This window comes from Ranitomeya variabilis, chromosome 7 (assembly GCF_051348905.1).
Source record: "Ranitomeya variabilis isolate aRanVar5 chromosome 7, aRanVar5.hap1, whole genome shotgun sequence".
Taxonomy (NCBI): Eukaryota; Metazoa; Chordata; class Amphibia; order Anura; family Dendrobatidae; genus Ranitomeya; species Ranitomeya variabilis.
The window spans coordinates 164,351,727-164,375,206 of NC_135238.1; the positions used below are offsets into that span (position 1 = coordinate 164,351,727).

Sequence of the window (23,480 nt, forward strand, 5' to 3'; positions counted from 1 at the left end):
CTACTGTGTGTCAAAAAAAAAATTTAATAACTTCCTATATTTCAGAGATAACCTTCATCTGCTGGAAGAAGGCCAAGGGCTACCTAGAGAGGAGCTTGATGAAAGAATTGCAAGGGAAGAGTTTCGAAGACCTCGAGAGTCCCTACTTAATATCTGCACAGAATTTTACAAACATTGTGGACCTAGATTAAAAATTCTGCAAAATCTGGCTGGAGAACCAAGGGTAACCTCGCTGGAACTCCTCGATGTCAAGTCACACATGAGGTATGTGTCCTACTAAATGACGAAACACCAATACATTGACTGATACTTATGTAGCAAATGGATAAATGTGTTTCTCATTTCATATTTTTGATAGGTTAGCAGAGATAGCTCACTCCCTCTTGAAGTTGGCACCTTATGACACACAGACCATGGAGAGTAGAGGTCTAAAGCGTTACATCATGGAGATGCTTCCCATCACCGACTGGTCAGCGGAGGCAGTGCGGCCAGCCCTTATCCTCATCTTAAAGAGGCTGGATCGTATGTTTAATAAAATACACAAAATGCCAACTTTAAGGTGAGCAGATGCTACAGAAACATTTCTTGCGTTTCTGATGTTGCAAACCTTGAAGTAAGGGCATGAAATACAAGTTACTTTCCTCTGCTACTGGCCACAACCAAGTTGTCGTGGGTTCTTTGGGCAATAGCAGAGGAAATGAATTTAAACATTTTCTAAATAACAGGTAGGTAAAAAAATTATATTCACTGGTTGAATGTCTAAATAAAATAAAATGACAAGGTATTTTTATTTAATTGGATATATATGAAATAGTTTTTTGCTTTATACTGAAATAATGTATGTAACCCATGGAGCCTATGCATTGGTAATTGTTAAGTCTTCAACTTAGTTCTACTGGTGGGGAAAAGTGTAGTCAGTAAATATATTGCATCTGTTTAAATATACAGACGATCATGTAATGTGTGACTGGGACATCATCCATATGGCCAAATGTTCATGGGAAAATCCCATTAAATTATAGGGTTAATGTTTAGTACATTTATATATCTGCTTTGAAGGTATATTCTGATGACATAATTTTATGGCTGTATAGGCTGTGACAAAAAGGAACTCCAACCTTTCAGGACAATAGGAGTCCTATTGCCCCATTGTAAAAATAGAAGATGGAAAAAAGGACATTCGCAAATGTGTTATTTGTTCATGTATCTATGACAGATCACATGATCATATTGGCAGGATTTCGTCTTTGAGGAAATGTGGCCATAATCTCCAGAAATGTAAATTAATGTAATAACGTTGTGCATTTAGCAATTCATCTCGTGCAGCAAGAGAATTACAACAGTATGTTCTCCAGACCTAAACTTTTAGCAAGATCCTGTATGGGTGGAATAGTGTGTACATACATATTGGGAAACAAAACAAATACTTAAACATAATGTGCTCTTCATTAACTGTCTTGGTGGAAAGTACTTCTATTTAAACCATAGGTTTTTACTTTACAAATTATTTATATAAAAAGCTTAGTATTTGTGTAGGGCTCGGTTCTCACTTGCGTTGGAGCCTCCATTAGGAGGAACTCCTGGTTCAGTGCCATTATACTGCTTGCTCTGGTGCACTGCAAGTGTAGTGGGAATTATGGCTGCAGAAATACAGTGATGGTACAATTTGCTGAATTTTTTATGTGATTTGTCCAATAATTTTTCAAAAGAATAGTCTGCAGTCCTATAACTGTCATAAAAAAATATCAGAACCTGGACTGAGATCTAATGGATTTCACTAACTGGATCGTCTTATGAGGAAAACCTTTGTCCCTAAAGCCCTATCTTCATAGGAGAGATTCCTTCTCAGAAATGTTTTCTATGAATCAGAATGTAGACGCAATCTGAGTATGTGTGTTTTATCAAGAGAGTCTACATGTAGTACATTTCCCCACAATGCTGGACTGGTTATATGTTTTCCCTGGCAAAATCAACTGTTTGCCAGAGATGTCAGGAGGCGCTAAGTAAATAGGGTCCAGGAGGTTCTTGGTATCAATTTGAAAAAAAAAAATAGTCAAGAAATGCTGTCACAATTTTGTTACAATACAAGCATGAAAAAAGCTTTAGAGTTATTATTTCACTGGGACGTGATACCTGATAAACAATAGTACTGTAGAATATAGGATATGAACATAACGGGGTCATCCACTACTGAACAACTTCTTATTAGTGATGAACGAGTGTGCTCGTTACTCGAGATTTCCAAGCATGCTCGGGTGTTCTCCGAGTATTTTGGGCGTGCTCGGAGATTATGCTTGAGTCACCGCAGCTGCATGATTTGCGGCTTCTAGACAGCCTGAATGCATGTGGGGATTGCCTGTTTGATAGAAAATCCCCACATGTATTCAGGCTGTCTAGCAGCCACAAATCATGCAGCTGTGGAGACACAAACATAATCTCTGAGCCCACCCAAAATACTCGGAAAACACCCGACCATGCTCGGAAATCTCGAGTAACGAGCACAGTCACTCATCACTACTCCTTATTAATAAGCCTTGGGAGATTAAAAAATACCTCTGGAAATGGCACCTCTCCTCCATACTCAAACCTGCCGGTCTTCGAATTCAGCGGTGAGAAAAATATGTTTATTCTCCCCACCATCATTCGGTGTTCAGTCATGGAAGCGGCGCTTGTTCAGTCACGCTCTGAGAATACAGAGCAGTTGCTGTAACTGCAACCCCAGCCCTGACTGACAGCAATGTAGAGCCAGGGTCAATCAGGGCTGGGGGCATGTTTACAGCGCGCCCCTATGACAAGAAAATTCACCCCACACTCTTAGCTTAGGTGATTAACATGAAGGTGCCTAGAGATGAGTGACAAAATTACAAACATTTCAACCCTTCCAGGGTCTTTATCATAATGTTGTTGATTATTGCAAGTTATGGTTACCCATGTAGTTTAACAAAAGGTCCCAATTTCAGAATAATATGTGAAAAATACTGTGATGTCGCAGGTTCAGGGTAATATACACAAGGGCCTGTACAGTTTTGTCTGTCTTAAGAGAATTTCTATATGTGCATAATTATTGGGCTACTATTATTGTGCATCATTATTATGCAACTAAATGAAAAACATACATTTCTCATCTCAATTGTTTATTTTAATCTGTTACAGTGAGAATAACTAAACAAATGTACAAAAAAAACACATTTTGGACATTTAAAAAAAATATCAGTGACCAATCTAGATATACTTATTTTCAATAACAGACATAAGCCTTCTATCTATGTAGTCTAAAGGTTTCTTAATCTGTCAACAAACAACTTTTTGGGCAGCACCAACCACAGCCTCCCAGACAGTGATAAGAGAAGGACTATTTTCATTTACCATAAATCTCCCATGTAAGAAGGGCCCACAAGTTCTCAATAGTGTTTAGGTCAGGTGAAGAAGGGGCCATGTCATTATTCGTTCATTTTTAAGTCCTTTACAGGCAGCCGAGCAGTGGAGATTTTGATGCATGGAACATTGTCCTGCATAAAAATCATGGATTTCTTAAAAGATAATGACTTGAAGAAAGTGTTTTCTAAAAACTGGCAGAATGATTAGGAGTTGATTTTCATTCCATCTTCAACCCAAAAAAGTCAATCTAGTTAATGTTTAATAATACCAGCCAATAGCAGTACCCCATCTCCACTCCAGTTGAAGTGGAGGTCTTTGCTTATTACCGATCTAGCGTTAGGCCCATTCATCTGGTCCGTCAAGAGTCACTCTCCTCTCATCAGTCCATAAAACCTTTGAAAAATCTGTCTTCAGATATTTCTTGACCCAGTCTTGACGCTTCAGCTTCTGTGTTCTGGAGCATTGTCCTTCATAACAATCATGATTTTCTTGAATGATGCAGACTTTTTCTGTACCACTGCTTAAAAAAATCACCTGATCTGCTTCATTTAATAAACATTCTAGTTTATACAGCACAGAGATGGTAAATCTGCATAAAAATGATGATTTGGTCCAAATACTAGCCTAATATTTGTGCACAAATTGTATATGTGTACCAGAATAAGTAGTGTTGTTTAAACATGTGAATTTTTATATCACTTTGCAGTTCCTTAGATGCATATAGATCTTAACACATTCTGAACATAGAAGATGTATTGACCATAGGATCACCATTTCAAGTCCATCAATTACTTGTATAGGTTTTTTTTCTAACCTTGCTTCCCCTTGTATTGCAGGCGGCAGGTTGAGTGGGAACCTGCAAGCAATTTGATAGAGGGGGTTTGTTTGACACTTCAGAGGCAGCCAATCATTTCCTTCCTGCCTCACCTTAGGTCTCTGATCAATGTTTGTGTGAATCTGGTGAGTACGATGGAACCATGGGGTCTTCTGATCTGTTGCTGCATTGGTGTCTGACCCCGTGTCTGTGCTTAAATCCTGCATGCTACATGGAGCCGCCTGCGGAGAAGTAACCAGATTTGTGCCGTCTCATATTTGAGCTGTTCTCTCCTGTGCTAGGTGTCTTATAACTTCCTTGTCTTCACTTGATTCCATTGCAGGTTATGGGTGTGGTGGGGCCATCTAGTGTTGCAGATGGGTTGCCCCTACTCCATCTCAGCCCATATCTCTCCCCTCCACTGCCCTTTAGCACAGCTGTTGTCAGGCTGGTGGCCCTGCAGATACAGGTTGGACAAACATTAAATCTTCTTTCATTATAAAGACATAGTGCTTTTTCTAAAATAACTTTAGTTTTAAATCTTGTGTCTGTAATGTCAACTTTATTTTTTTTTCTTTCCCTTATAGGCATTAAAAGATGACTTCCCACTGAGCCACGTGATCTCACCTTTCACTAACCTGGAGAGGAGGGAAGGGATGCTGCTCAACCTGCTCATTCCCTTTGTGCTAACAGTAGGATCGGGAAGCAAAGGTTTGAATAACAATGAACACAGAAAATACATTCATACAACCAAGCAACATGAATGCTACAGCAAGAGCCTAATGTCACCCCACCTTTATAACACTATAAATTGAAGCTCTAATTCTTGACCCGTCCATCTCAACTTTTCTCATTATCTTTTTTTCCCCACAGATAGTCCCTGGTTGGAGCAGCCTGAAGTTTTTTTGCTGATGCAGACTGTGATAAATATCCTTCTTCCCCCTCGTATTATTAGTACTTCCCGCAGTAAAAACTTCATGCTGGAAAGTTCACCAGCTCACTGCTCCACCCCAGGAGATGCTGGGAAAGATCTGCGAAGGGAAGGACTTGCTGACTCCACAAGTCAAGCTGCCTATCTTGGTAAGGTTCTGATGTGTTGGGCTCTGTTACTCAACTATCAGTATTTGCTACATTTGGATTTTACATTCATTGCTGACTGGTATAAATGTTTCTGAAAAAAGTTGACAGATTCTTACCCATAAACTTGATTACAGATTGGTAAACACCTTTAGACTTAGGCAATCTTCACACTTGCGTCGGTACGGGTCCGTCACTAAGCGTCGGGCCGACGTACCGACGCACGTTGTGAAATTTGTGCACGACGTGGGGCAGCGGATGCAGTTTTTCGACGCATCCACTGCCCATTTTGAAGTCTGGGGAGGAGGGGGCGGAGTTCCGGCCACACATGCGCGTTAGAAAATGGCGGATGCGACGTACGAAAAAACGTTACATTGAACGTTTTTTCGTGACGACAGTCCGCCAGAACACGATGGATCCGTTGCATGACGGACGCGACTTGTGGCCATCCATCGCGATCCATCTCTAATACAAGTCTATGGGCAAAAAACGCATCCTGCGGGCACAATTGCAGGAGCCGTTTTTTGCCCAAAACTACGGATTGCGACGGATTGCTAATAACGCAAGTGTGAAAGTAGCCTTATTTAAACTCCCTGAAAATTTGAAATTGTGCTATGGGAAACAGAGGATTAGACAAAATTTGAAGTGGTGCTTTATGCGAAAAATCATAATCTCTTTTTTGAAAGGGTTGACCTCACCCTTCAACTCTAAATTAAATGGAATCTGACAGCTTCCCCAGATCCCCCAAACCACCACCATGTATTTATTGCAACCTTCATACCTTTTCTAACAAATCCATTTTATTGTCTTATTGATTACTACATATGCAAAAAATCAATTTTATAATCAAGGTGGCGGTATGCTAATTTGTGGGTGACTAGTCATGACTGCATTGTTTTTCTCAGACTAGTCATCCCAATAATAATATTACTGCAGCGCCCCAGGGTCCTGGTCGTTGCAGTAATACCATTCTCCTCTAGGGGGGAGTGATGTTACTTTTGAAGGCAGTAAAGGAGATCTCTTCACCAGGTAAACACAATGCATGCAACATGTTCACACTCCAGACCAGAAGGGGGAGCTCTAAGCCTGTTTTAGGTGAGCTCCCCTATAAAACATCCTGATCTGGAGTGAAAGGGAGTTCAGAGTTCAGTTCCTGTCAGGAAGACAGAGGGAGAGGAAGGAGTCCTGGAGCCTGAAGGGCTGCAGCTCCTGGAAGAAGACACTAAGGCCATGTTCACACAGTGCGTTTTTTACCGCGGAATCGCGGCGGTTTTGCCGCTGCGGTTCCGCAGCTGTTTTCCATGCAGGGTACAGTACACTGTACCCTATGGAAAACAGGACACACTGTGCACATGGTCCGGAAATTTAAAAAAAAAAGCCGTGCTGAATAGCTCCCGGAAAAAAGAAGGAGCATGTCAATTCTTCTTCCTGAACCGCAGCGGTTCTGCACCCATAGACCTCCATTGTGAGGTCAAAATCGCAGTAAAACCCGCAGATCAAAAATATATCTGCGGGTTTTACTGCGGTTTGTTGTGCAGAACCGCTGCAGCCGGAAGTGCGGGGAAGCCGGCGGAAGTGCGGGGCCGGAAGTGCGTGGGCGGAGAGACATGGAGGCATACCGGCGCATGGGGATCGTGTCGGCCGTTTGATTGATTTGGTATGTGTGTCTGTGTGTGTGTGTATGTATGTGTGTGTGTGTGTGTGTGTGTGTGTGTGTGTGTGTGTGTGTGTGTGTGTGTGTATGCGTGTGTGTGTGCGTGTCCCCATGCGACGCTAGTGCCTCCATTGTGCTGTCGCCGTATGGACTACTACTCCCATCCGGTATTAGGATGGGAGAGTTGTCCCTGTGTCCGGCGACTTAGCACAATGGTAAAGTTACACCAAACACACAATACACATACATGACACACAGTACATACAACACATAACACAGAGTATATACTCACCAACAGCACACTTGTAGGCGAAGCCCTCGATCCTCCAGGAAAAAATCCCAAAATAATAAACCAAATTCATACTCCCTGTCCGCAGAATCCATAAAACGAGTGTCCCACGCCGATCGGCTGCTCTCCGGCGATACACTGCCAGGAGCGAAGCTCCTAGCAGTGTATCGCGTACTGTCCCGGAGCTCAATGACTCCGGCGTCTCGGTTAACGGCAGTACAGCTGCGTTGAACTTTCCCACGCAGCACTGCCGTTAAGCGAGAGTGCCGGGGTCAATGACCGCCGGTAAACTCGCTCGCGCATGCGCAGTGACACACCGACAGGAACTATGGCTCCTGTCAGTGTGTTGCTGCATCCGTGGAGAGCAGACATATCTCTGGATGTGTCTGTTCTCCATGGAAAATCTTCGTGGGATACGTGGCACTTAAATACGTGGCACTTAAATACGTGACACGTGTCACTTATACGTGATACGTGTCACTTAAATACGTGACACGTGTCACTTATACGTGATACGTGTCACTTAAATACATGATACGTGTCACTTAAATACGTGGCACGTGGCACTTAAATACGTGGCACTGAAATACGTGATACGTGGCACGTGGCACTTAAATACGTGGCACGTGGCACTGAAATACGTGGCACGTGGCACTGAAATACGTGGCACGTGGCACTGAAATATGTGGCACGTGGCACTAAAATACGTGGCACGTGGCACTTAAATACGTGGCACGTGGCACTGAGATACGTGGCACGTGGCACTGAAATACGTGGCACGTGGCACTGAAATATGTGGCACGTGGCACTTAAATACGTGGCACGTGGCACTGAAATACGTGGCACGTGGCACTTAAATACGTGGCACGTGGCACTACAATACGTGGCACGTGGCACTTAAATACGTGGCACGTGGCACTGAGATACGTGGCACGTGGCACTTAAATACGTGGCACGTGGCACTAAAATACGTGGCACTGAAATACGTGGCACGTGGCACTGAAATACGTGGCACGTGGCACTTAAATATGTGGCACGTGGCACGTGGCACTAAAATACGTGGCACGTGGCACTTAAATACGTGGCACGTGGCACAATACGTGGCACGTGGCACTTAAATACGTGGCACGTGGCACTGAGATACGTGGCACGTGGCACTTAAATACGTGGCACGTGGCACTAAAATACGTGGCACTGAAATATGTGGCACGTGGCACTTAAATACGTGGCACGTGGCACTGAAATACGTGGCACTTAGGCTATGTTCACATTTGCGTTGTGCGCCGCAGCGTCGGCGCCGCAACACACAACGCAAAGTAAAACGCAGCAAAACGCATGCACAACGCTGCGTTTTGCGCCGCATGCGTCCTTTTTTTGATTGATTTTGGACGCAGCAAAAATGCAACTTGCTGCGTCCTCTGCGCCCGGATGCGTGCGCTGCAGTGACGCATGCGGCGCAAAACGCGGAGCGCTGTCATTCAAAACACGTCCACTCATTTTGGTGTTTAGTCCCAAAATGGAGGATGGAAGAAGAAAAGGGTTGGACAAGGAAATGACATCATTTCTTTTTTTTTTTTCCCCCACTGCAGTTAAAGCTTTATTTGTGTCAAACACAGACAATTTGCAGAGAAAACTGCATAAAAAAACGCACAAAAAACCGCACTAAAAAACGCACCAAAAACGCACCAAAAACGCACCAAAAACGCACAAAAAACGCACCTGCGTTTTCTGCAGAGACCTGCAGATTCAGTCAGGAAAAAAAAAGGATGGAAATCCTGAACGTGTGAACATAGCCTAAAGCAGAACATATTGCAGAGAGTGTGCAGGAAAGCAGAGCGCAGGAGAGGAATATCAAAGGGAGATCAGCCAGGAGCAAGCTGCTTCCCTCTGAGGTGCAGAAATCCGGTAGCCAGAATACCGAGGGAGTAAGGATCTCTACGCTTTACTTCAGAGACTGGCAGGACAGCTAATTGCAAGTTACCTGTCCTCACCTACACTCAGGAGTTGCAGTGCACCCATGAGAGGCCGGGGCGTGCTAGAGTCCCTGTTAAAAGCCTCAGGCCACCGGTCATACAGGTTGTCCTATCCTATCCATCAGGGGGACAGAGAAAGAGACATAACATCTAGAACATCTACAACAGTTGTGAGGACCTCAGGAGAGGCTCAGCAGTAAGGTACTACAACACCCAGGCGCTAGAGGAAGGCTACTGATTTCCACCTGGATAAGGGGACTCTGGATTTGCCTTCAGACCGGCTGGACTCTGCCTGCCCTGTGATCTTGTGCTCTGGACTGTGGATGCTGAAGTCTTCAGTAAAAAGGTAAAGAGACTGCAACCTTGTGTCCTTGTTTTTCACTGCGCCTCACACCATCCACCATCTACACACTGGGAAGCCCTGGGGATATACTTCACCTGTGGGAAAGTATAACATCTAGCTGCCATAACATCACCCCAGCGGACCCCTTAAAGCAGCATCGGTCACCCTGACCGAATACCACAGGTGGCGTCACGACATTATCCCTTTAAAGACCTTTCCCCTTTTACACGGACGTCCCTAGGGCCACGGACTGGGTCAGCCACCGTGACATCCCCCTTGAGAACCGAAGGACCTGCTACCGAGTACCCCACTACCCTATGGGGACGATCCATTACCACATGCCTGTAGGTGTGAATAACATGATTTGTAAGAGTGGCATCACTGCTGGCTCTTTGCAAACCTGACAATGTAAGGTGGATGTACGCACCAAGCTTCATAGGCGCAGTGCACATACCCAAGGATGCAGTGGTGACACAGGACAGAGCCAGCTGTGAGATTTGCAGAGCCGATGGTAACGGGAAAGGTTTGCATCACTGCTGCCTCCCTAGGTGTGCGCAGTGCACCAATTAGGCCGTGGAGAGTACACCCAGCTTACTGCAAATTGTCAGCAAGGTTGAAATTTGCGAAGAGCTGGCGGTGACGCTGCTGTTTCAAATCGTATTACTCACATCCACAGGTTAGTGATAAAATGATTAGTGAGCTGATTAGTAAAGGGAGAACAATGCCCCAAAGACTAGTCACCCACTAATTAGCATATTACAACCCCAGTTATAAAATCGATTTTTGCCATATGTAGTAATGAATAGAACAATAAAATGGGCTTGTTAGGATGGATATAAAGGTAGAAATAAATATATGGTGGTGGTTTGGGTGGCTTGGGGAAGCTGTCACTTTCTCTTTAAGGATGTTACTTGCTGGCCGCCTATTCATATCCTGGGCAGTGGATGACATAACCCACCCAGGAAGCTATATGTTCAGAAACTAATATAATGTAATTTTATGAGAGATCAATATGGTTAGACAGATATCTAGTGGTCTTTGGGAAACACAAAATATTTCTACTGACAGAAGAATTTAAGTGGGTTCACGTCACAATTAATTTTTTAGCTGTTCTTCCCAGAGTAGGTCCTTCGTTAAATGGAACGTTGACCTATGAAGAAGCACTTGCATTGTTGTTTATGTAGGTGTTTTTGTCTCTATTCTATTATTATACGCTCCCCTTCTGTCATTACTTCCCAGCTCTGAAAGTTATTCTGGTCTGCTTTGAACGACAGCTGGGGAGTGAATGGTATCAGCTTAGCCTACAGGTCAAAGAGATGGCCCTCAGGAAAGTTGGTGGTTTAGCTCTATGGGACTTCCTAGATTTCATTGTAAGAACAAGGATCCCAATATTTGTACTCCTGAGACCCTTCATCCAGTGCAAGGTTGGTTTTGTCCTTATATGATGGTGTTTATGAAGGAAAGAACCATTTATGCTTATGTAGTGCTTTCATTTCTGCGTACTAAAAACTGAGATAGTCTTGAAGAAGGCAATAGAAAAAAAAAATGTAGCTATTTTAAGGATAAATCATACTGTACATTTTTTATTATAAATTGAAGATATTCCTGACTAATGATTTATTTAGAAAATAATGATAGTCTGGTGAATAGACAGTGTATATTTTCACATACCGTATATTGTTGAACAATATTTAAAAATATTTTCTAGATTATCAAGACCATAGCACATACAAAATTGGTTTATTTTGGCATCACAAACAGAGGAATATCAAAAGTTTTAAAGAGACTAAAATAGTATTAGTGGTAGATTGTATAATGTACCTGGTGTGTAATCTTAGTAATCTAAGTAATTGCCAATTGACTTTTCACCTCTACCCAACAGCTGTTGGCCCAGCCGGCAGAGAACCAGGATGAACTAAGTGCACGCCAACACATAGCAGACCAACTAGAGCGGCGCTTCATCCCACGGCCACTGTGCAAAAGCTCTCTCATCAATGAATTTAACAGTGAACTGAAGATCCTGAAGGAGGCCGTACATAGTGGATCAGGTACAGGATGGGAGTCACAGGTCTTATTCTATCATATACCGTAAACTAAAGAAATAATCTTTATTTTTCCCCTCATTTTCAAGTTCATATTTGTGTGTTGACCATGATGGCTGAAGATAATATAGGTTGGAAAAGTAATATTTTATCCCATCATTTATATAATTTCAGTGCTGTGCAGAGCTCACCATCACTCACATCAATTCCTGTGCTTAAGAAGACTAACCAATTTACTTAGTCTTTTTTTATTCTTCTTTATTATTATTATATTTTTCATATGCAAAAACAGTGAGATAATACAAACTCCATGCAGATGTTAGCGCTGAATCAAATTTTCACCCAGAACCCCACTGAGGTGCCGTGCTGTCTGAATGATAAAAATACTGTTATGGTATTTTTCTAGTACAGTATCAATCATACGATAATATATAATACTAAGGATTAGTGATGAGCAAATGGGTCAGGATAAGGTGTTATCCGAGCATGCGCGGGTGCTATCCGAATATCTTAGGTGTGCTCGAATAGTATGTTCGAGTCCTCGTGGCTGCATGTCTCGGGTCTACACATGGGGGGATTGCCTGTTAGGCATACCCCATGTCTAACAGCTGCAAGACATGCAGCCGCGGGGACTCAAACATACTATTCGAGCACACCTAAGATATTCGGATAGCACCCGCGCATGCTCGGATAACACCTTATCCGAACACGTTCGGTCATCACTATTAAGGATATACTGTAAAATGCTGCACACCTTGCATTGTTCTTTCCAATTATTACACATAAGTAAAAACATATTGGCTGATAATTTGTTCTCCATGTTACATGATTTGAGTTAAATTATTTTTTATAAATTATATCCTGCACTAAATTTAGGTTGAAGACCGGCTGCAGTGCTACTAACCCAAACTCAACAACCTCAGACAGATAGGAGGCTATTGAGTTTGGGTCAGGAGGCCCACAACCAGAATGGACAGAGCGGTTCAAACTCCGAAATTAATTTGGGAAACCTGGCTTAGAATATAACTTTATTCACATTTCTGTTAATGAATATGTTATTAAATCAGCCATGACTGATCTACTATTAAATTGGGTCTGACAGATCCCATTGATATGTAATGGGCCCATAATTTTCGGCAGGTTTTTTTTCACAAAAAGGAGTAGAGCAGCAGTTTACACTGTTATTGCCATCAAAAAGCAACAGCAAAAACTGACAAAAATGAGCCTAGCTGTAGTGTGAGCAGAGCCTGAATTTCCAATATTCACCCATGTAATTACATCTTTATGTTGTAGCATACCAAGGGAAGACATCCATCAGCACTGTTGGCACCTCCACCTCGGCTTATCGCTTGAGTTTGGCCACAATGTCTCGCTCCAATACAGGAACTGGAACTGTCTGGGAACAGGACAGTGAGCACTCACAGCAAGCCTCTCAGGACACATTAAGTCGTACAGATGAGGAAGAAGAAGAAAGTAAGTATAGGATGGATGAAAAAAGAACATACAGTAACCAGGCAATCTGCTCCACAAGTTAATCTATTTGATGGAGGCTTTACTGAGTTTTTTATTTTGAGTCACTCTTTCTCCCATCAACTCATGTACATCTGGAAGGTGTGTGTCATCTAGTTTTTGATGTTTCTTAGTATGTGGTTGAAAATACTGATTGATACATTTCTCTTGAAGGGGTTTTCCACCTTGTTTTTATGGCAGGATACAACAAATGTACGATGAATGTATGTTCCTCCTATGGTACTCACACCTATCTCATGATCATGGCCCCACCTCACATCACTAGGATAGCAGTAGTGGCCATGTATGTACATCTCCCTCTGTACGATTTATGGGGATCCCAAGAAAAGTCAGTCAAGCATGCCCTGCAAATTTCAGAACACTAGTGCAAGTGAATGGACACATGCGTGAACACCTGTCTGTGTACGGTGGTGTGAGGTGGGACTTTGTTCTCAAGACTTGAGTCCTAAATGGTACCTGCAGACTTTTGCAGCACATTCTGCGGAGATGACATAAATGTCCAAGATGAGAATACCTCTTTAAAATTAATCTGTTATCTCCAGATGTAATATTCATATTCATATTGAAAATCTAAAACTATAAACTGTTTGATTGCAGATGACTCAGTGAGCATGCCCAGTGTGGTAAGTGAGCAGGATGCGTACCTCTTGAGTGCCATTGGTAGAAGACGTTTCTCCAGTCACACATCCAGCTTGTCTGTCCCCCAGGCTGAGGGTGGCATGCTTCCCAGCCAAAGGTAAACTGTGCTGTCCATCCATCACATGGTGATCAAGAGCCCATACAATTTAGCTTATCCTTATACTTTAGATACACTTAATAGCTGTTTGATAGGTATCACAATGCATCATATCATAACCAAATGCCTTTTATTACAAATCAAGTCAACTCCTGATAGGTGGCAGTACAAGAAGTTAGAAGGCCATTACTATTGGATTAGGTTTCCTGTTTTAGTCTGGCTGATTCAGTTAATTGCACAGGTTTTTTTAGACCACAGTTGGCAAATAATAGTTAATCTAAGAGATTTATGATATTAAAATCAGTATTATTTGTAGTGAGGAATCAGCTACATGCCATAATATACTGACTTTAATAACATATATCATCGTTACATGATTAGATTTGTTTCTGTATTCCATTGACTTTGTCCATGACTGTTAGATGTTGTTAAATTGGCTGATTGTGAAACCTGGCATATTGAGGTGAAATGATCCAGCAGCACCCACATAATGTTACAATGTGATTCTTGCTTTGTATGTTATATACTGTAGCAGCAATATTTTTTTTGTATAATTGAAGAAAGGGAGCACTTCAATGGTCGCGACTCGCTTGTGTCTGATTCAATCTACACCATTTTGGTGCTTTCCATTGAATTTACATGGTCATGATTTCCAAGACCAACAATGTGTGATTAAAGCAGCAGAACTAGCCTTAAGGCCCCGTCTCACATAGCGAGATCGCTAGCGAGATCGCTGCTGAGTCACAAGTTTTGTGACGCAACAGCGACCTCCATAGCGATCTCGCTATGTGTGACACGTACCAGCGATCAGGCCCCTGCTGCGAGATCGCTGGTCGTGTCGGAATGGCCTGGACCTTTTTTTGGTCGTTGAGGCCCCGCTGACATTGCTGAATCGGTGTGTGTGACACCGATCCAGCGATGTCTTCACTGGTAACCAGGGTAAACATCGGGTTACTAAGCGCAGGGCCGCGCTTAGTAACCCGATGTTTACCCTGGTTACCAGCGTAAATGTAAAAAAAAAAAAACAATACATACTCGCCTTCTGATGTCCGTCAGGTCCCTTGCCGTCTGCTTCCTGCTCTCACTGACTGCCGGCCGTACAGTGAGAAGTGAGAGCACAGCAGTGACGTCACCGCTGCGCTCTGCTCTCACAGTACGGCGGCTCAGTGAGAGCAGGAAGCAGACGGCAAGGGACCTGGACACCGAAAGGCGAGTATGTACTGTTTGTTTTTTTTGGTAACCAGGGTAAACATCGGGTTACTAAGCGCGGCCCTGCGCTTAGTAACCCGATGTTTACCCTGGTTACCCGGGTGCTGCAGGGGGACTTCGGCATTATTGAAGACAGTTTCAACGATGCCGAAGTCGTTCCCCTGATCGTTGGTCGCTGGGGAGAGCTGTCTGTGTGACAGCTCCCCAGCGACCACACAACGACTTACCAACGATCACGGCCAGGTCGTATCGCTGGTCGTGATCGTTGGTAAATCGCTAAGTGAGACGGGGCCTTTAGGGTATGTGTCCACGTTCAGGATTTGGTCAGGATTTTACGCAGGTAAAATCTGCACCAAATCTGCACCTGAGGTCACTGGCAGGTCACCTGCATTGTTCATGCGTTGTTTGAGCATTGTCAGGCCATGCTGCGTTCTGAAGAGATGAGCCGCATGTCCGTTCCCGCAGGTCTGCCGCATGCGTCTTTTACTGCATAGCGGAGACAGGATTTCATGAAATCCCCTCCACTATGCTGTAACATCTGGACGCTGCGTGTTTGACGCTGCGGCTCTATGCAGCGTCAAACATGCAGCGTTTCCTGAACGTGGAAACATACCCTTATCGTTAAACCACTTTAAAAGAACAAGCATATGAAAAAGTCATCTGAGTTCCATCCAGAAAAGTTAGACAATTTTTTTTCTTCTAATTTTTCATCCATTTACAATCTATTTTTTAGCAGCAGCAGTTATTAAACATTTACATGACTTTCTATGCTAATGAATTGCAACTTGAACGCACCCATAGACTTGAATAGGCGAGTCGCCTTCAACATTCAGAAGACACTAGTGTATGCTGTGATTATTTTTCTCTCGCAAATTCGGTCTCAAAAAAACTCATCTGAACATCCCCATTAAGTAACATTGGTACGAGTGCTGTTTGCTTTATCACAGACATCATTTTTACCCAAAATGTGGTCTTGTGAACTTATCCAGATTCATGCATATTGAATTCCTAGTTGTCAGTTGTCCCAATAATAAAAGTAATGTACAAGTGATACATATCTACTAGTTATACTGTGGGGGCAATTTAAGTGTTTCGTGGCATTATAGAATGGGTTTGACCTTGATAAATATATAATTTGTTCCTCCTGGATCCCAATAGTGAGCATTAGTTTTGGACCATGAACATTAAACATGAAGGAGCAAAGATGTGGAAGACTAGTAGTCATTACAAGTTAGTAGTTATTACAAATGCTATTTCCGAATCAAACAATGGTGTCATCGTTGATGTCACGAGCCACCCAATCCTTTATATAAAAACACACTCCCTCTCTACTCAATATGGAGAGGATATCCAAACCAAACTTCCAAGGTCCAGCCAGCAGAAAACAACATCATGTGGAGTTGACTAGGAAGCAAATCTCTTGCTTCTAGGGTTTTTTTTTCTTATGCGTGGATTCACAAATGTATTCAACCCTATTTTTGATATGCCATGTGTGTGCAATGATAAATACAAAGGTTATAAATCAATTAAAAGTCAATGTTACCAGGTTCTCTGATGGACTTAGGGGCCCCAAGTCTGTCACTGAGCACTGGTGGGGATTAATGATTTATGTATGATATCGCTGCAGAGAAAAACAAATTAAAGGTGCGTACAGGGACAAGGTGACTAGGAAGTCTAGTCCAGGAGGTAGGTCACGCCATCTTCTCCCTGCCCACTCAATAACACTGACAGCTCTCCCTATGTGAGGGACCTTTCAGTGTAGCTGTGTAGGCATGGAAAAGCAGCTAGTCAACTCAAACTGAGCTGTGCTTCTGTATTTTGAAGGCACCCCGGTGTTTCAGAGAAACAGATGTTTGCAATGCCGGAGCAGATCACTGATTCATTCTGCAGCCATGGCTCAGGCAGGATGGATCAGCTGATAGATTACCTGACAGAAACCTAATTCTGGAATTTTCCCCTAGTACTGCTGCTTTAATCTCCAGGTCATGAACCATAAGCTCTTGCTCAGTCCTCCTTATCTCCTGTTTCTCCTCAATTTAATTTTTGGCAGTGCATTTTCCCCTTCCCCCATCGAGCTCTCTCTGCCCCACTCTTGTAATTTTTTAAGTGCAGAATGCCGAGAACCGTAGATGATTTGCTGTTGTTTTGTACTTTTGTTCAGTTCATTTGTATACATATTTGAGTTTTTATACTTTTGCATGCAGATTTTCTTTTTTGTTTTGTTTTCTGTTTGCTTTTTCTTTTCCTTCAATGCTTCATCTCCCTCCCCCTCCTGCAGCGAACCTAATGTTCTTGACGACTCCCATGGGCGTGATGGCGAGATCAGCCTGTCTAGGTATGAATGCTATCTGTCTGTCATTGTGATGTAGGAAGTAGAGAGAGGATGGAGGCCAGCTTTTAAAGCCAGAAGCCATCCCCTCCCTCTCGATCTGTTTCTCCATTATTCTCTCCATGCCCCATTCTGGCTGGTCATGAAAGGTGCAGATCTATCTGTTGCTATAAATGTAAGCCCTCAATACTTGTAGGTGTTCATTGAGTAATCAGTGCCAGTCTGAGGAGGTTTATTTTCAGATCCTTCTTCTTGGTGTAGCATTTTGCTTCTGGCAGAGACGACTACTTTGGTTTATGTTGCTGCTCAAGAAGCAATATAAGATTCTACAGAACTTTAACAGTTATTTATCGGTGATAGATAACTGTGGATAATGGATTCTGTATTTATTACATTATTGTGTGACATAAAAGTCAGTTTTTAGCACAGCTTTATGGGTGACAAGAAATCTCATAACTGAAGCCCTAGTCCAATATCCAAAAAACAAATATCAATTGGATTTCCAGTACTTTTATACTGCTGACCTTTTCTTAGAATGGGTCATCAATATAAGATCGGTATATATCCAAAATCCATCACCCCAACCAGTCAACTGTTATCACTACCGGTTGTGTTCGGATGTAAACGGAGCGGAACATCTCAGGTCCGTCACACTGTTTAATGGCTACTGCCAGGTACTGTAGATCAGATCTTATTTTTTCATGGTAGCAGATTTTACATCATACAGTATCGAACATCATTCACAGGACCCAAGGAAAAAAAAATGAATACCAAGTAGTATAGTCACAGTGGGAAAGTGTATTTTATTTATATTTATTTGTATTTTTTTTATTTTACTCACTTAAATAGCGCCATTCATGCCACAGCACTTTACAGACATCTTCATCAATGTCCCCATTTAAAGTGTGGGAGGAAACGGGCATACCTGCGGGAAACTCGAACCCAGGACCATTTGGACCCATGAATATAAATCAAATATTTTTTGCCAAAGATGTATGGTCTTCAACTCTTCTGTATGGGAGTCTATTTGAGGACCATGCCCGCTTGGCTAACAATACTGTATTTACATACAGTGAAGAGGGAGTCCTATCTCAGGAATAAAAAAAATAGCAAATTCAGAAGAACAGTATCCTTTACACCAGATTAAAAAAAATACATATTTATGGCAAATGACAGGTCCTCTTGGACAAATTTTAGATTTGAAAAGCTATTACAAACAAATTATATCAGACTAATAGGCTATCTGCTGTCTTTGTCAAAAATAAGTATTAGGCCGGCTGCAGACGAGTGTAAGAAAAATTGTCTGAGTTTCAGTCAGAAAACTAGGGCGATTTTCAATTACTTTTCATCTGTGTGCCATCGGTGTGTCCATTTTTTAAGTTCGTGTGATGTCTGTGTGACATCTACACTAAAAAATGTATAAGATCAAATACAGACGAGCACACGTCCAATTTATACGCTCGTCAACATCAAACTGATGATTACTCTTGAACTTGACATGGAAATAGAAAGCACAGAGAAACCTGCACATTTCACAATTGTGAGCCAGTACAGTGTGTATACAGTGTGTGTGTAGAAGTGTTTTATCTCTCACCTGTTCCTTACCAGGGGTCAATGAATAAAGGCTAGAGACATCTCCTGAAGGTGGTTTCACACACAGCATTTTAGCCAAAACATCACAGTTTCTGTGGCAATTTTTAGGTAGAATGTAAAGGAAGAACTTGTACCTTCCCTTCGCTCTTGATCCTCTTCTGGCTTTGGCTAAGAAAAAAAGTGCAACAAAAACTGTAAAAGCATTTTACTTAGGAAAAAAAGTGTGATTCCAATCTAAAACAATCAGAGTTAACAGTGACTTTTGAAAGAAAAACATATTTCGAAAGCTGACATCTTCATATAAATAGTAAAAAAAGAGCTTGAAAAATGTCTCAGTCAAGGATATTGAAATATTTTAAAATCTATGCAGTCTGGACATTTGTGTGCAAAATGGTTAAATTTTAGGTAATTCCAGTTCAGTGAATGATGATTTTCAAAATTTCAGTTATTAATTCCCCCTGAAGCAAAGGAGAAGCTGAGAGAGATTGTGGTAGTAAAATGGTTAGTGGTCATTGTCTATAGCTCTATCAAATTTATTAGAATATAGTCTGTATCTCATTGTCATTTCTTCATTGTCAGTGTTACTAATGTGTAATTCCTCTGTTAAGTGACTTAGAAGACAGATTCAGAGCTCCTCAGTGTAAATACTGTATAAGATGAGGGTTAAACCAGTTCCATGTAAAAAAAAGAAGTTATAGCGGTAACCTGTAATACCTGTGGTTGTAGAAAAGAAGGCTAATTAGGCACAGAGCTGAAGGGAACTGACCAAGCAAGATCAAACAATATGAGCCGATAGTGTCCTCTATATTGAATTGTACAGTTCCTCCATGGGGCAACATATTCTCTTCCAGATCCAGTAGGGTACCTTCATAATATGGCACACACTGTGCACATGATGTACAGTAAGTACTTTAAGGCACCACTCCAGCATTTTTTTTATTGCAGAGCTGGAGTGGTGCTTCCAATATAAGGTCCCTGCACCTAGTCTGATACTTACCAGCCGCTGTCTTCTCCTATCACAGTTGCTCCCATCAGTCTCAGGCAGATTGCTGAACATGGCGGTCACAACTAATTTCACGTCTATGAGATCCTCCTTCTGGCTCTCGTACACTTGAATTGAGAGAGTGAGAGTTTATGACTGTTACTTCTCTGAAGCTGTGGTCACAAGATTGCGCCGCGGGACTGGAGTGGCTTCACTACAAGGTAAGTATAAGACAGAGGGCTGGGACTGGAGTTTAGTAGCACCACTCTAAACAAAATAACGGAGTGATGCTTTACAGCATGTCACCAGGTCAAAAGTGGTCTGTTTCTGCTCTTATTATATTTATGCTTCTCCTCTCAGTATTCCTTTCTTTTTCTTTTTTAAATCCGCCATACAGTTCCCAAGAAACGGGCCATTTTTAGTTAGTGGAAATTTTTATGGTCTTTACCAAGGGGCATTGCTCACTGGATTCTCTGGGGGGTGACATTAGACCGCTCTACAAAATTACCCTGTTAGACAAACCACCTTAATAAAGACCACTAAAAATTTGCACCAAATAAAAAGGCCCATATCTCCGGCACTATATGATGGATTTAAAAAAGGAAAAAATGGTATACTCGGGAGAATAAAATGTGAGCCAAAACCTGCCACTTGCAACGTGATGACAGGTCCTGTTTAAAGGGACTCTGTCTGCACAAGATGACTGTTCAAACCAAGTCCCTTTACTCGGAATACACCCTCCCACCTGCTTGTTTTCCCTCAATCTACATCCCCCCTCTTGTTTGATTCATAGAGCCAGAGAAGGGTGGAGATAGATGGAAACCAAGCAGATGGGAAGGTGTATATAAATGATTGGCCCCGCCGTGAAGCACCGAGCGGCGGGGCTTATCATCCTGAGCTGACATTCACTATAAGCCTCTTGAACACTGCACCCAGAAGAGTATGAAGTGCTCTATAAGTAGTAGTGCTATTTGTGTGGCATCATGTTCACTCCTAACAGCAATGAAGAATACCTCCAGAACACTTCTGTGCACAAGCAACGGTACAATGTGGGCATCTGCATTTACTCAGGAGTTACGTGATGCCATAAACAGGAGTATTTAGTGATACTGCAGAACCAACGTAATAGGGCCCCAGGTGCAAAAATAACACATGCTGCTTATGCCTATAATAACCAGCCAGAGCTCCACTTTAATTTACTAAAATGCTTTTAAACATGAAGGCTAAGCTCTCATTACAATGGACAGTACATTTAGACAAGTTTGATACATGAGGTATCTGACATGATCTAATTAATTGATAGATTTTAACACTATTTTTTTCTGATGTGCCCATATCATTAGAGCAGCTATTAACACCTAGTGCACCAATACAAAGTGATACGCGCTATGCTGTAGGTGGTGTTGTCAAGGGCAGTGAGACACATCAGTAAAATACAAAATAAAAATAAGTGAAAGCAGTCACAGGGGAGCGCAGAGGAATCAACCCAGGGAAGGGGAGATGTCGAGCACCACCGCAGCTCCAGCTGAATACCTCCAAGGGAGGATAAGAGCGAATGTCAAACAGACAGCGCTGAAGGAAACTCAGACAACATATGTAGTTTACCACAACGCGTTTCGACGGTAAACACCAGAAAACTCCCACCTGAAGAAGACGGTGTTTACCGTCGAAACGCGTTGTGGTAAACTACATATGTTGTCTCCTTCAGCGCTCCTGGGACTGATTTCTGTTTGACATCAGTATAATACATCAGAGAAAGGAAAATAATTTGTATATTCAGTTGTTCACATATTTTTTATTCTTATCTTTATTAAAACTAAAATAACCAACATCTACTATTTCTAGAAGCTGACAGCTATTTCTCCACCATTATTGCATAGCCATAGAGGATGTGGGGAAAGCTTTTCTTAGTTCCTGAGCCTCATCAATTTATGAAATAATACAAAGCTAAAGTTAGTGATCACTGTGATATCTCTGGCTTCAATTATTATTACATTTTATCTAAATATTTGTGTTAGGTATGTTAGTATTATCACAATGAATACTGTATTTGAGTAACTATAGATTATATACTGATCATAAGGAAATCTGTCACCAGGTTTATGCTGCCATACTCACTCATAAAATAAAGTCAGAGACACTAATTCTATCCATGGGTCACTTTTTTCTTCCCTACTTTTCAAGAAATTACTATTAGTTGCAGCACAACTCACCCTATTCATGAGCAGCAGGATAGCCCCGTCCTCCCTCTGCTGATTGATAGCTTTTTCCATGAATCCCATAGAGAATGAATGGAGCGGTGGTTAAATATGCACAGTGGTACTCCATTGAGACATGCAACAAAAAAGACCCATTCTGCTCATAAGAGGGGGTCTCCAAAAATGCCTCTGTTCCCACTCATCAATAAAGTCTTCTCTCACCCACTAGTTACTCACTCTCAAAAACGCCTCAAATCTGTCTACAGATCTGTCTTCAAAATGCAGCTCCTGCCTATAGAAGTTTATAAAAATGGACTAGAAGCTTCTAGTGAATAGTGTCTGCAGATGAGAAAACTGCTAAATAATATTGGCTACATGTCATATAATTGCCATAAATTGTGGTTTTCCTCATGTACACATGACATCTTATCACAGAATGGTAGAGTTGGAAGGGACCTCCTGGGTCATCTGGTCCAACCCCCTGTTCAAAGCAGGATTCACTAAATCATCTCAGACAGATGTCTGTCTAGCCTCTGTTTGAAGACTTCCATTGAAGGAGAACTCACCACCTCTCGGGGCAGTCGGTTCCACTCATTGATCACTCTGTCAAAAAGTTTTTTCTAATATCTAATCTGTGTCTCCTCCCATTCAGTTTCATCCCATTGCTTCTAGTCTTTCCTTGTGCAAATGAGAATAAAGATGATCCTTCTGCAATGTGACATCCCTTGAGATATTTGTAGACAGCTATTAAGTCTCTCAGTCTTCTTTTTTGCAAGCGAAACATTCGGAAATCCTGCAACCGATCCTCATAGGACATGGTTTGCAGACCAGTCACCATTCTGGTCACTCTTCTCTGAACTTGCTCCAGTTTGTTGATGTCTTTTTTTAAAATGTGGTACCCAAAACCAAAGAGGAGTAGAGGGCAATAATGACTTCACGTGATCTAGACAGTATGCTTCTGTTAATACATCACAGAATTGCATTTGCCTTTTTTGCTGCTGCATCACACTGTTGACTCATGTTCAGTTTAGGATCTATTAGTATACCCAAGTCTTTTTCACATGTGCTGTTGCTTAGCCCTATTCCTCCCATTCTGTAAATTCTTTTTTCATTTTTATTGCCCAGATTTAGTACTTTGCATTTTTTCTTGTTAAAAATTATTCTTTTAGTTGCTGCCCACTGCTCCAGTTTATTTATATCTTTTTGAATCCTCTCTCTCTTCTGTAGTATTAGCTATCCCTCCTAGCTTTGTGTCATCAGCAAATTTAATTAGTGTACCCTCAATTTCTTCATCTAAATCATTGATAAAGATGTTGAACAATACAGGGCCCAG

The 23,480-nt window shown here is 42.0% G+C and overlaps 1 protein-coding gene across 23 annotated transcripts in view; it reads left to right on the plus strand.

Moving 5' to 3' along the window:
- The window catches only part of UNC80 (unc-80 subunit of NALCN channel complex), a 287,092-nt gene that overhangs the window by 204,545 nt on the left and 59,067 nt on the right, over positions 1–23,480 (plus strand). For 19 of the 23 annotated variants that reach the window (XM_077272205.1, XM_077272209.1, XM_077272206.1 and 16 more), the window contains 11 exons: positions 46–264; positions 359–559; positions 4,215–4,338; positions 4,536–4,661; positions 4,780–4,903; positions 5,066–5,272; positions 10,768–10,952; positions 11,411–11,576; positions 12,864–13,043; positions 13,698–13,836; positions 17,324–17,380. In XM_077272205.1, the coding sequence (XP_077128320.1) occupies positions 46–264; positions 359–559; positions 4,215–4,338; positions 4,536–4,661; positions 4,780–4,903; positions 5,066–5,272; positions 10,768–10,952; positions 11,411–11,576; positions 12,864–13,043; positions 13,698–13,836; positions 17,324–17,380 (1,728 nt within the window). The remainder of the gene's footprint in view (positions 1–45; positions 265–358; positions 560–4,214; positions 4,339–4,535; positions 4,662–4,779; positions 4,904–5,065; positions 5,273–10,767; positions 10,953–11,410; positions 11,577–12,863; positions 13,044–13,697; positions 13,837–17,323; positions 17,381–23,480) is intronic. The other 4 variants (XM_077272212.1, XM_077272218.1, XM_077272225.1 and 1 more) reach the window with 2 other exon arrangements.